At 39.2% G+C, this 14,872-nt stretch overlaps 1 protein-coding gene across 1 annotated transcript in view; it reads right to left on the bottom strand.

The window, feature by feature from the left end:
• Positions 1 to 14,872, bottom strand: part of FRAS1 (Fraser extracellular matrix complex subunit 1) — a 730,981-nt gene that overhangs the window by 494,246 nt on the left and 221,863 nt on the right. The window contains exon 3 of the mRNA XM_068233564.1: positions 2,593 to 2,700. Within this exon, the coding sequence (XP_068089665.1) occupies positions 2,593 to 2,700 (108 nt within the window). The remainder of the gene's footprint in view (positions 1 to 2,592; positions 2,701 to 14,872) is intronic.

Genomic DNA, 14,872 nt, shown 5'->3' with positions numbered 1-14,872 from the left:
TGTCACACACAGACAGGTACCGGAGAGGCACAGTGACACTGCGTGCGCTCACATAGGTAGGTGGGTGCACTGACTGAAGTGAACAACAAGTAGGTATATGCAGTGATTGGTATTATAATGTGCACCTGTCACACACACAGGTACCGAGCAGGTACAGTGACACTGCGTGCGCTCACGTAGGTAGGTGGGTGCACTGAAGTGAACAACAGGTAGTAAGTATATGCAGTGATGGTTATTACAATGTGCACCTGTCACACACAGACAGGTACCGGAGAGGCACAGTGACACTGCGTGCGCTCACATAGGTATGTGGGTGCATTGACTGAAGTGAACAACAGGTAGGTATATGCAGTGATGGGTATTACAATGTGCACCTGTCACACACAGACAGGTACCAGACAGGCACAGTGACACTGCGTGCGCTCACGTAGGTAGGTGGGTGCACTGAAGTGAACAACAGGTAGTAGGTATATGCAGTGATGGGTATTACAATGTGCACCTGTCACACACAGACAGGTACCAGACAGGCACAGTGACACTGCGTGCGCTCACGTAGGTAGGTGGGTGCACTGAAGTGAACAACAGGTAGTAGGTATATGCAGTGATGGGTATTACAATGTGCACCTGTCACACACACACAGGTCACTGAATGTGCTGGGCCTGGCAGTGGCACACACAGTAGGAATTACCAAGGCTGTCTATGCAACACATGTGTCAGTGTGACACACACACACAAAAAAAAATTGATCACAAGAACAAGATTATCTCTCAAAAGAGCTGTTGAGGGGTGCTTTTCTAGCAATAAGAATCAGCAAGGAGCAAGCTAACAAGCCTACAAGAGCCTAACTAAGCTTTCCCTATGAGAATCTGCAGCGGCTTTCCCTTCTCTAATTAATGCAGGCACACGGGTGAGTCCAATGCCTTTTATAAGGGGGGTGGGGCTCCAGGAGGGAGTGTAGCTTAATTGGCTACAATGTGCCTGCTGACTGTGATGTAGAGGGTCAAAGTTGACCCTCATGATGCACTATGGGGGCGAACCGAACTCCCGGAAAAGTTTGCGGTTCTCCGCGATCGCGAACCACGGAAGTTCGCCGGGAACCGTTCGCCGGCGAACATTTCGTGCCATCTCTATTGGTAACATGCAATAAACTACGTTGGCAACACGTTTGTGAAATGATTGAGTATTCAGTATGAGTCACTGGAGTATTTTATATTTTTAATTTAATTCACTCTAATAAATAATATAACAGCAGTTTAATAATGGGCAGTAAAAAAAGGTGATTGTTATTCACTTATTTTATGCATTTGGCATTGCTAGACAGAACACCAGACTTATACAAAATGGAAAACACTTTACTGCTGTCTACTGAAATGCATATGATTAAATGATTGCTATTGCTCCCATTCTAAACTGTTCACGACAATGTGTTTCTCATCTTTGCTGTACCTGTTTTTCCACAACAGAATGTATCTGGATGTACTTATTTACATTTGTAATTATGTTTATTGCATAAATTTGTATTTATTTGTATTACTCACGCATGTTTATACTGAATTCTATTCAGTACCACAGTAGATGACAGTCCTATACAAAAATAATGATTGCAAATGCATTTTGCTCCAACTCCTGTCTCTCCCTCAAGATCTCTTTATTGGCGCTAGATTCCCTGCGTCCCACTGACAAAGAGGTAGACGCTGACAGTATAATGCTAGCTTTTACTGCCCGACATTTTTTAAATTGAGCCTGTGTATGAACAATGATCAAATAGTAGTAATCTGTATTGTTTATTATACTCTATGACAGGTTGTTCCTGTAGCATATGTTTTATAGGGCATAACATTTTCAAAAAACATTCTTACGTACTTTAAAACAATGTACAAAAAAAGTTTCTGCTAATTATTCTTCTCTTGATATGGGAGGACACTGACTAAAATTATTTACACATCTGTTTCCCTTAACCCCATACAATGGAAAAAGTGTTTTTGATTTTTTTTGTTTTGTTTTTGACCACAATTAAAAGAAGAATATTGTTAAAATTATTGTTTTTTTTCCCCAAAAAGTATATCAACTAGCCTGTTGTGAACTTTTCAAGCCCACTAGTGAATGTCCTCATTGTAGGGGGACAGGAAGAGACGCAACAACATGTGTCCCTCCCTCTCCAACTGCCCCTCATTACCACAGTGCTGCTGTATCAGTCTATTTTTATGGATATTACTCTGTAGGTCACATATTGTTTAGGAACTCCAGTTTCAGTCCTCTTCACAAAGTGATTATATAAACTCAGGATCACAGGTATGATGTTTTTTTTTGTCACCTACCGTTTCAAATCTATACGAGGAGTTAAAATCATAGGGTATAATCCTTAACATGCATGCTTTTTTAAATATTTCTAGCAATACAATTGCCATGGACATGAGATATGTTTAAAAAAACACTCTGGATAGCTGAATATGTTTCATTTGCTACTCACCATCATATTTGTCTTTGAATTGTAAAACTATATGTGGGCAATTTTAAATATATTCAAAATTGATAGAAAAACAGCTGTAAAATACATAATAAATAGAAAAAAATATACATATTTACAATACCTTGGTTAAGTCACATTGGGGATCACTGCAAAATGTCTTTTCACATACTGCTATATTGTCATGGCATGTACAATCTAGACAAGATTCAGGCTTCCATTCAGTGCTGTTCTGTAAAAACAAATACAAAAAAAATATTAATTTCCAAAAGCAGGGTGAGCTGTGCTGGAGCATCTTTTCTAAAAATGATGATAACTGGTTTGCTTTTTTTTTTTTTTTTTTTTTTTTTTAACATGGCAAGAATGGTACATTTGATATCAGTGACTGTCATATTGATTAAAGTGGTACGGTTACTTTATCCTGCACACGTTTTTCTTCAGAGGATAAATTGTGTGATGCATTTGTAATTCTCTCATAGGCTGGTTGTAATCATGTGATGGTGTTTCAATCCTGCTTTCTGTTATATTCTATACAGAAAGCAGAAATGAGATTACGCAGTAAGTCAGACGCTTTCGGCTGGTATATATGCCAATATTCACTCTTAATTGATGATTGACTAGTAAAATAATCAGATTGTCCACTGATTGGAAGTGATTTGGAAACAGCCAATAAACAATCACTTCCAGGTCACTGAGTGACCAGACATGCTGGTAAATATCTATCTGTCCTGCATGTATTGCACTGTGTTAATGCACACCTGATCAAGTAGCAGAACCTGAAAAAAACTTGCTCAGACTTAGGGTGGTCTTACACTACTCGAGGTGGACAACAGATAGATCCATCTCTGATCATTATCTGATCAGAGTGGGCTCCATCTGATGGAAACCCTCCACAAACTATACATAGGCTTTTAATAGATTTCAGATGAAGAGCTGTGCACACTGCCTGCAAGGCCTCTCCATCTTTCCCAGGAGGTGGACTCTTACTGTAAACATGCACCACAGCCTTTCTCCTACATGACCATGCTGTCCAATCACCTGGCAGGAAAAAAATGAGTGACAGCAGGAGACCTGGCTAAGCACCTGTGGCTTGGAGAAAGTATGCTGCAGGAAAAGAGGGAAGAGCTTATACAGCATGCCCCCTCCCCAACATAGGAACTCCTCCTCTTGGGGACCTTGATGGCCTGTGCCTAGAAATTGCAAATGGCCCCATTGCAGGCAACAGATTTTGTTTGGCTAAAAAATCGAAAATAGCAAAAAAAAAATAATTCAGGCTCCTTTTGTCTGCAGCCATTCTGTTGAGGCTAGCTGGCTAATTAGACAGCTTATATACAGCAGAACATGTGAATTAGCAAACCTATGACAAACTGATAAAGAGGATAACAACAAGTGTCTTCATTTTTTTAAGTAGAGAAAGCCCTGTGATAAGGATAAACATATAGGTGGGGAGGAGGCAGTGCCAGCCGGAGTCCAAGACCCACATGAGTGAGAACACAGAGTCGTGCTGAGTAAACAGCTGAACGAGCTTTAGACCAGCACGGCAGCCTGACTAGATGCTGGAGTTGTGGCATCATCATATCATCAGCACAGCTAAGTATCATTAGCACAGCTGAGATGGCAGGATGAGAGCAGTGAGAACCATTTATGTTATCACGTTCTGCACACTGGCTATTGGAGTTAATGTGCACATTTACATGCTAGTGTTGCAGCAAGTCTGTGTATGTGGCCGGCCAGGGTTCATGTTGTTTGTTGCTTGTGTAGGGGGACCGGTCCCTTTAGTCAGGGCTGATATCTATTGTGGCTCACATGTTCCTGTTTTTATGGGTTGGAAGTCACCACTCTCCCAGGAGAAATCTGGTAGTTTGTCCAGTTCAATAAAAGTAACTAATTTCAAGGAAACAGAGGTGCTAAAAGGATAAAACAATGTTAAAATATAAAATAAGGGGAAGAGGTACTCTCCTCCCCATAGATTATTCAACAAGATAAACGTGATCAAAATTTCTTTTATTAGTACACTCTAATAGTACACTAATAAAATACATTTTGATCACGCTTATTGTTTTGAATCATGTATGGGGAGGTGAGTACCTCTTCCCCTTATTTTATATTTGAACATTGTTTTATCCTTTTGGCATCTCTGTTCCCTTGTTATCAACTACATCAAGTCCACCTTTTGGTGGAGGGGTCTGTCCCCTTTTTCCTGTCTACAGAGAGCCACATCTTAAAACTACCCTGAGTGGACGTGTCAAGTTTCCCTACTGTTTTGAGAGTGGTTGCTTGTCAGCAACCCACCTTTGTGAGTATACCTGATATTGTTTACTCTTCGCCATATTGGTCTAATATATTACACTATAGTGGACTCTTGATCTCTTTCTTATTTCTTACAGTTCAATACAAGGAATACCCTCTCAAACAGAGATTGAGCAAGGCATGCATTATTTTTTGTCAAATTTTCTAAGTACTCCAAAATATGTTAACTTTTGTTTCCAAATGTAAACTGTACGTGTGTGTTGATTTCCAAAAAATTGCTGAGATCATATTGTTTAGCTGGTGAAGATGAAATCAACTCTACTTAAAGGGGAACTTCAGCCTAAACAAACATACTGTCATCAAGTTACATTAGTTATGTTAATTAGAATAGATAGGTAATATAATCTCTTACCCACCCTGTTTTAAAAGAACAGGCAAATGTTTGTGATTCATAGGGGCTGCCATCTTTGTCATGGGGGCAGCCATCTTTTTGGTTGAAAGGAGGTGACAAAGAGCAGGAGACACAGTTCCAACTGTCCTGTGTCCTTACCACCCCTCCCAGCTGCACGTGCTAGGCTTCAAATGTCAAATTCAAAATGTAAAAAAAAAAAAAAATTGCACCAAAACAGTAGAAAGAGAAAAACAACATCAGAAATCCCATCATGCTTTGCACAGCATCAGGGGAAAAAAGCCTGGGCAGTTTTCTTCTGTGCAGCTAAAAATAAGGCTTGTATAAGAAAAACAAAGTTCTGATGCTGTGAAACTGTTAAAGAAACACCAAGCCTTTTCAGTGCTGCTGAGTTGATTTTTAGTCCGGAGGTTCACTTTAAGTTCTATTCCTATATCACTGGTATGAGCGGCATGGTGGTGATCTCAATAGCACTGTTGCCTTGCAGCACTGAGCACCCAGTACAAATCCCAGCCAGGGCACTATGTGTATGGACTTTGTACGTTTCCCCCATTGTCTGCGTGGGTTTCCTCCAGACACTCTAGTTTCCTCCCATTTCCCAAAAGCATACAGATAAGTTAATTGGCTTCCACCTAAATTGGTCCTAGGCCATGATGGTCTTATGACTATGGGAGGGATTACATTGTGAACCCCTCTGAGGGACAGTTAGTGACAAGCCCAAGTACTCTGTATAGTGTTGTGGAAGATGTTGGCACTATATAAATACTAAATAATAATATTAACACTTGACAAAACTAACTTGCTCTCAAAGACTACAGAGCCACATGTGTAACATTCTGAAATGAAACTGCCACTCAGAATCCCATTCTAACAGGTCAGGTTAGTAAGTTTTGTTACAAAAAGAAAAGATGGTTCAGAGCTTTTGCTGAGAAATCCTCAAACTTATACAAACGATAATTGAGACTTAGTGCTTCTATACATGTAATTTTAATTATTTGTCATAATTGTATATCTGCCCTTTAATCTAACTATGTTTACATCCCTGCGTTCATCAGAACTGCAAAGCACACAATTTTACAATAAAGCACAACTGGAGACAAGAGTAATAACATTTAAATATATTTTCTCTCCAGTATGCTGCAGCCTTAAAGAGACTCTGTAACAAATTGTTTATCTTTATTTCTTCTATGCTATAAGTTCCTATGCCTTTTCTAATGTGGTCTGGCTTACTGCAGCTTTTCCTAATTGCACAGTAGCTGTGTTATCTCTGTTATATGATCTAATCTTCTCTCTATAGTCGGCACAGTCAGGCTGAGGCAGTCAGACTGGAATGTGCAGGGCTGCTTGTGATTAGCTAGAAGCTGTACACACCCCCTGCAGGCTCTGTGTGACTAACACACTCTGCTTAGCTGAGCCTATTAGAAGCTGGTTAGTTTGTTTGTAAACACTGCCTAAAACTGGCAATTACAAGCCAGGTTTGCAGCAGAGAATGGCAGAAACAGCACAGAGGGGACCAGGAGCACATAATGAATAGAATGGTATGCTTTTTATTGTAAGAATTTCAGAGTACAGATTCTCTTTAAACAAATTAACAAGAAATATATTGCCTTTAGAAGGAGAAAAACCATCATAAACAGCCCCCTAAGGACAGGCCAGCAAGGATAGAGTATTATATATATATCTGTGGCATAATGAAATGCTATATTAATGATAACCAAGGCTTCTAAGTAGTAGTAAAAATACCACGTCTCTGCTCTGTACTGTACGCCTATTTAAGGTTCTCCCAGGATTCCCTGGTTTAAGTCTGTGATAATGAACAATGGATTTCTGCCAACAAAGTTTAAAATGATAGAGGTACTATTTCAAACAAGGCCTGCGCCATCAGCGCTGCTGCAACCGCACTACATATTTCACCTATGGATCAATAAACTAAGAGTCTCAAGTGCTTTATGTATATTGACTACTCTATGGCATCACTGTACAGCACTTGAGCAATGTTTCACATACAAATTGGAAATAAATCAAGATACAATGTTGTGCTCTGCTTTCTCCCTCTATTGCAAAAGCACTAACATCCATAATCTTTCACATACATATGTTCATACAATATCAATGTCCATTCAAAATACACTTAAAACTGGGAAATTATTAGGATAGATTAAAAGTACTTAAAGTGAACTTGTAGTGAAAGTGATACAGAGGCTACCATCTTTACTACCTTTCACAAAATGCCATTTGAAACCCAAAGAGATCGCAGTGGATGTCTGAAATGTTACCTCCTGCTTTTCACATACATATATTCTTAAGACTATGGACCACTAAACAGTTTATTACAGAAATGCAAATAATCCTATACAATAAAATGCAAGTGTCCCTGCGTCATCAACTGAATGGTTGTGTGTCCCTGGCGTTTTTGTACTGAGCATGTGCGCAGCCAGGGCAGTTAGGACACAGGGCCGGACCTTACAGTTTGCTGTGTGTGGTTCACAGAGGTTCTCATTGCATTGTGGGAAATACCAGCTTTTTCCAATTGCCAAACAAGCAGCTCCCTGTGTGCATATACTTCAGACAGTGGTGGGGAACGAGCAAGCAGGACGCGTTTGTGCGCGCATTGTGGGGGGTAGCGGCTGTGACCTAGTGCCCGTTTTTTAACGGGCGTGCCTTTTTACTAGTGTTTAATAATACTGAATTGGAAAATTGATTGTGTAACAACATAACAGGTTGTCATAATGAAAGTGGTTTCAAAATAAGTGATGTTTGACTGTATCTTCACTGCTGATTATAAACAGATTTGTGGCTTCTGCTTCTGGTGGCAAACTGTATATCAAGCAGTGTAGGCAAAATCTGCAAGCCGCAGAAATAAAATTAATCACAAGATTAACCACATAGAGAGTGTGAGTGTGATTTAATAAGGGCGAACTGAATGGTAGAAAACGTATGTTCCCTTCAAATATTTAATTATGGTATGTGCAGGAAAATGTTAAAAATAGAAGCTTGCCTGTATATGAACACAGTAGCCTTCACAGCACTCCATGCCTCCTTCACTAATCACCCACATGTTCAACCTCTCTGAGCAGAGTTAAAGATGTAAAAAAAGAGAACCAGTACGGCATCATCAGTTTTCAGCATTATAAAGTAGGACGCACAGACTAGATATCTAGTACAAACATACACATATGGGATTTCCTCAATTTATGCCCTGCTTATGTTCCAAGGGAGGCTTCTATAAATCAAATTTTGCATCGGTGGTTTCCCACTGCAATTCGTGGTACTGCTGTAATTGTAGTTCATATGGAAGATGCAACCTTTTTGCAAAGCTGTCTGTTTTCAGTTCAGACTAGAGATGGATTCTACAATCATGCCCATAATTCAAATTTTGTCTATATTTACTCCAGTGGGAATTTATTGTTTAAACTTCTATCAATATTGTGCACATAAAAGTAAAACTGAAGATTGCATTTTATTAAGTAACAGTGCAATGTGAACAGGGTGGAAAGCATTACCTTTCACTGAAAATAACAATGCTTCATACATGCCATGATATCTGCTTCCAGAGCCCAGCCTCAATCATCTACTTATTAGAGCTAAAATGGCATATTTGGCCAGTGCATGGAAGTTTGTGACGAGCAAATTCAATTCAAATTCCTAATTGTTATTATATTTATACAGATTTGTTCCTAAAGAATGATTTTCCAAAGGTGTGCAAATCAATGAATCTTCTAAACCAATCATCTACAATAGACACAGAACCAAGCCACACATGAGGCAACCTAGGCAGATACTTAGGGCCTGGAGGATGTCCAAGACCCTGGCTTGGCTGATATCTCCTCTGACATTTCCAATCTCACTTTGCCAAAAAGTGTCCAACGAGGATGTGGAAAAGTTGATATCTTGTCTAGTGCCCGGTCTCTCCTAAATAAATATCTAAATGGTTACTGTAACAGTCCAGCCACAATAAAAATGTTGACATTTATGAACCACCAGTCACGGGATGATGAACATTTTTTTTAAAGTACATCATGCCCTTTGATAAAGATTACTCTCCACTTCACGAAAACAACAAACACTGATATATCAAGACACGTATAAAAGGCAGCTAAATGGAATCAGTTGTCCAGAGGAACCAATCAAAGTCCATGTTTACTTCAACAAATGTAGCCTGGCTTAATCTGGGTAAGTGCTCCGGCTTTTCTGTGGCTTTCTTTGCTCTGGCCTTGGATGATTAGTTCCTTGTGTTTAAGCCAGGCTTTGTGCCCTTCATTTCACTACTATCCTCACTAAGGTTGCACTCAATTACTTTTCTGCTCTAATCAAAGATCCCCAGTACCTATAAATGCATAGTTCTTGGCACAGTTATCAGATTATGTTAAGCTACGTGGAAGTATTACTAAATGAATATATAATATCAGACTAAGCCTTGGGGAATTGAATTAAACCTATAGAAATTGCTGCCATTTTACAAAGCAAATTCATAAGTGAACTAAATCAGATTTGCCCTCCATGACACTGGCATTTATCCAGTAAATCATTTCTTTAACAATGATGTCTACCCATCTAGACCTCTATCAGAAACAAGTAAATGTTTCATAAAGCAGAAATAAGCATAGTATTGTAAAATAATAATTTAATGCTGTTCCAAATTTTCTTCAGCCATTAAATGCTATATCGTCCAGCACAGACACCACACCTTAATTTGGGCACTAGTGCCATTTCAAAAAGGAAAAGGTGAGACTGCATGTGGCAGTTATTGGCGAATAGCTTTTTTCCCGAAATTCAGACTATGATATAATTGTGAAACTTCTAGCCTTATAATTAGCAGGCATTCTCTCAAGGCTAATGGATAAAGATAAGGTGTATTTCAGATATTTCAGACAAGCTGGAAATGACATGAGACACACAGTTTCCATCACCGATTCCTTTCTTTACACCAAACTGCCAGCTTTACTACTAGGCCTAGATGCAGAAAAGGCCTTCGACAGGCTAGGATGCTTGGAAGATAAACGTTTCTGTCAAGGAAGGAATGTCCTTTAAAGTAAAGCTATAGCCGAAGAAAGGGACCGTGAGAGATGCTCCCCCAGTATCCTTTATTTTGCTTTTTACTTTTTTCTCTTTACTATATTTTGCCTTATAGTAAGGAAGTCAAAGGCCACTTAATGTATTTACATTTTTGATTACCCAGATTTGGAGCATGGATTGCTATTGTTATTACTCACACTTCAATCATAATCTCTAGATATGAAAAAATTGGACATTTGACTTGTTAGCTGCAACAAGATTGCATGTATTATATATTTTAATCATCTGCTTCTCTTTTTCCTTTTCTTTTATTTACACCCTGATTTGTCTTATTTACTTAGATGAACATAAGACAGATTAATGTTGGGTTAGTATAATTACTCACTTTTGAGCTTGTCACGTAGTTGTTTAATGTATGTAAAGTGTATTTTTCTCTTCACTCATACAAAACAAATGGGCAATTTCTTAGACGACAAACAAACAAAAAATAAATGCACATAATCAATTTCTCTAGTTATCTCCTGGATCATTAAGACTAGTTAGCCAGCCAGCTAGAGAACACAACTGCAGCTTTTAAAAGCTATAAACAGTAAAAGATAATCCTAGTCCAATGAATGTAACGGGTTGTAAAGGGTTCTACTTTAAATCCAAAATATAGCATGGTATCAGTGACCTTTCAATGTATCAGATGTATCTCGAGATAATTGCTAGTGATCGTTTTCTCAAGAGACGATTAAACCTGAACTTTATGTAGCTACAAACAATTTTTTACTCCAGCAGCATACTCTATAGAAATTCATTTGTATAAACAGCCAGTAAATGTACCTGATTCTATGCTAAAACAAACTCTCTATATCTGCCGTCATAGCAACATTCAGGCTGCCACAGGGAGGGTTGCAGTGAGATCTAGATTCTAGTGCACATTGTTGTCATTTTAAAGGGGCTAATACATCTAGTAATGATGGGCAGATTTGACCAAGAGACAAATCTCTCTCTGATCAAATCTAAATAGAGAGGGATCTGTCAGCTGCCCATACACTGCAAGCAGATTCCTGATCAATGTCAGCATAAAATCTCTCAGAAGTTAGCTGAGTCCACAGCATCCCACCACTTGTGTATAAATGTGCCCCCCGTGTGTGCATTATACTTTACCTGTCCTAAACCGCCCATCACACGGTGCCCATCTGTCTTCCATTTTTTCCTCTTCCATTTGTGCCTCACACGCGCTGGGGGTTTAGCACATGGCACATGACATGTCCCACACATGCCATGCACTACACAGGTTTCATCCCATTCATCACTCGCCCCGATATCACTCGCCATGACTACTGCACACCAGATCGACCAAGATGGCCCAACATCTTGCAGCATATCCGATAGATACATGTGACCAATTTCATCCTGACGTTGGTCGCATAGTCAATTGGGCATCCTCTTGGCAGCACCAATTCATCTGATTCAATATTATTGAATCAGGTGGCTAATTGGCTGCCAAATCAAGAGATGTATTTTCTATTAATATAATGATTGGGTATGCCCATTCTTTTCTTGATCAAGTACTGGAAGAGCAGGGGTGGTCATGGGGTAAAGGGCAATCAACAGCTACATAGCTTTGTATTGTATCCAGCGGCACAGAGCTAGTGTAATGGTGGTCAGAGTGAAAGTTCAAAATGTAAATTCCAACCCAAAAGAACATTTCGTTGCAATAGTGTTGTTTGTTTGTTTGTAAGTAGTTTGTAATTAACTAGTTAATCGTTTGTTCCATCCATTGCCTTTTATGTAAAGATAACAATGAAGGGGTCAAGCAGAATCAAAACATACTTTTATCTAACCTGCTTGTGATCCCCAATATATCCAACCAATTGACTTTCGCTCAATTTTGGACAGTTTATCGATCAAAAAAAGAAATCAGACATGGCAAATTTTGTTAAGCATGGAAAAGTTGGTCAAACAGCACTGTATTGTTTTGAGCAATACAACACCGGTGGGTGTGGCTGTTCAATAAAATCTGATAGAGATTAAGGTTATACATCAATCATTACTAACTGATAATGTTCAATCAGAAATATTATTTTTCATCTTGGCTTGGAGTTCTTTATTGTATTTATATCTCCAAGGTTTAAGGCTAGTAACAGAACAAAACTGATCAATTATCAAAACACTTTACTAACTGTTGCAAAAGTAAAAAAGGCAAAACTACAATACGCTTGATACTTCTCTAATATTTATTTCTTATCCAAGGACTGACCAAGTGTAGAAATGCTGGAGTGTGATAACATGAGGAACAAATTCAGTATTGATTTTTGTGTGCCTGAATTCATATCTTTTGACACACACATCAGAAGATCTCCTGAAAGAATATTTTTCCATCTTTTGATGAAGAAGGTCTGAGGGGATAATTCTCAAAAGGTGACATACCTCTATCTTGGATAGCAATACTTTTCTGTTTAGGTCTTCTCAACAATGGTTTCTTGCAAGTAATTAGGATTAAGATTAATCCTAGGATTAAGAGAATAGTCAAAGTGAGTAATCTGCAGCTAACCAAAGTCTACCTTGGAAGGTGGTGATTTGTTGTAGGTAACATGGTTTCTGTATTCTTATTAACTATACTGTATATCCAGTCTTTATAGTTGGTTAATGCTGTACTTTTCATACTTTTAACTCAGATTTACATTGCTTCCAGATCTGTCTTGTGAAAGGTGTTAAATATTTGCTATCCAGATCACTGCATGAATTGTAAGTTGATGGCTACAAAACACAATATTTCAATATCTCTTTATCTGCTGAAAGTATAGACATAGCTTATATGGGTATAACCTTAACCATGCTTGATCATTTCAGTCAGCCCTCTTAGTTTACATTGTACTAAGATACACTAAGGAAAAAAAAAAAGTTTTAATCCCTGAACCCTAATGCCTGCACAAAGGTGGATACAATGGAGACAATACTTGTGGCAGTCACATGTATGGGCAGAAGTTAGCAGTCATAAAATAATGACATTTAAGGTATTGCTGCAAAATGAAATAAAGGCTGTGATACTGAACTTTCTCCTCTTGGCCAGACAACTACACACAAGTACTCACTAGGGCTAAAGGTGGCCACACACCATACAATTAAAAGATCAAATTTTTAACCAATACGATAATTTTGATTGGTTGTCCTGAAAAATCGAGAGCTTTTCTTTGTTTTTTTTATTTCCTGTTTTATTTCCATTTTTGAAGATTGGACATGCTGGAAATTTCAGATCAACTTTATCAAGAATTGTATGGTGTGTGATGGATTGTCAATTACTTGTTGTACAGTTCCAATCAATTTTTCCTGAGCTTTCAATTATTTTATCCATGATTGGGGAAAAATTGAGCATAGGTGTGTGGTACATTGAACAGATTTTTGAATTGGTACAATCAGTCAGAAAAATTGATTGCTATTCTTGAATTTTACAGATATTTAAGAAATTGTATGGTGTGTGGCCATCTTTAGGGTCCTTTTACACTATATCAGTTGCTTTCGGTTGTAACTGAAAGGACAACTGATGTGCAGTCCAGTGTCCATGTTTCCCTATGGCCTGTTTCACACTATACGCTGAAATATGTAAGCTTTTTCACAATGTACTGCTATGGAGAAAAGAAACGCATGAAAACGCAATGCATTAAAACACATTAAGTATAAGGCTACTTGCACACCAAGACGTTGCGTTAGGTGCCACGTTAAGGTCGCATAACGTGCACCTAACGCAAGGCCTAGTGCTCTTCGATGTGGACGTCAGAGTGAGCCGCGTTGTGCAGCTCACTCTGGCGTCCGTGATGCCGTGATGCGTACTCTTGGACGCATGTGGCATCACGTGGTCCCGCCGGCCAATCGCTGCACAGAGCGGCCGCACCAGGAAGTAAACACTGCACATCACAACGTGCAGTGAATATTAATTAGCCATGTGCCTGGCCACTCTCCGCTCCTCCCCAACATGACTGCGCATGTGCAAACAGTCTAACGCGGCTTAAGCCGCTGTAACGCCGTAGCATGCTGCACTTTCAGCAGAACGTGCAGCGTTACAGGTAACGCAACGTGGGCTGTGTGAACAGCCCACTTGTGTTACATTGCTGAGCGTTGGGGGAGCGTTACAGGCTGCACTAACGTGCGCCTGTAACGTCTTAGTGTGTAAGCAGCCTAAAAGGACCCCTGGATTCTCTCTAGCTTTTAAAATGCTAAAACCTTTCCATAGAAAAACTGCTATAGCATGGGTCAGGTGGCCAAAAAAAAAAGTGTTAAAGAGACTCTGTAACAAAATGTTAAGCCTTATTTCTTCTATGCTATAAGTTCCTATACCTGTTCTAATGTAGTCTGTCTTACTGCAGCCTTTCCGACTTGCACTGTCTCTGTAATAAATCTTATCTCCTTTACTCTGTTGTGTCTGTTGGGCTGAGGCTGGAATGTGTGGAATGTGCAGCACTGCTTGTCATTGGCAGAAGCTTTACACACACCCTCCAAGCTCTGCATGACTCACACAGTAAGCCTATGATACTCTGGTTAGAAGCCATGTCATTTGGTTGTAAACACTGCCTAAAACTGTTCATTACAAACCAGGATTGCAGCAGGGAGAGGCAGAAACAGCACAGAGGGGCACAGGAGAACATAAGGAATAGAATGGTATGCTTCTATTGTAAGAATATTAGAGTACAGATTCTCTTTAAGGTACTCAGAAGAATGTGTCAGAGGGACAAAAAACTGCAAT

This window comes from Hyperolius riggenbachi, chromosome 1 (assembly GCF_040937935.1).
Source record: "Hyperolius riggenbachi isolate aHypRig1 chromosome 1, aHypRig1.pri, whole genome shotgun sequence".
In the NCBI taxonomy this organism is placed as follows: Eukaryota; Metazoa; Chordata; class Amphibia; order Anura; family Hyperoliidae; genus Hyperolius; species Hyperolius riggenbachi.
Note: the sequence above shows the minus strand (reverse complement) of the source record. Positions and strands in the feature narration are given on the sequence as shown.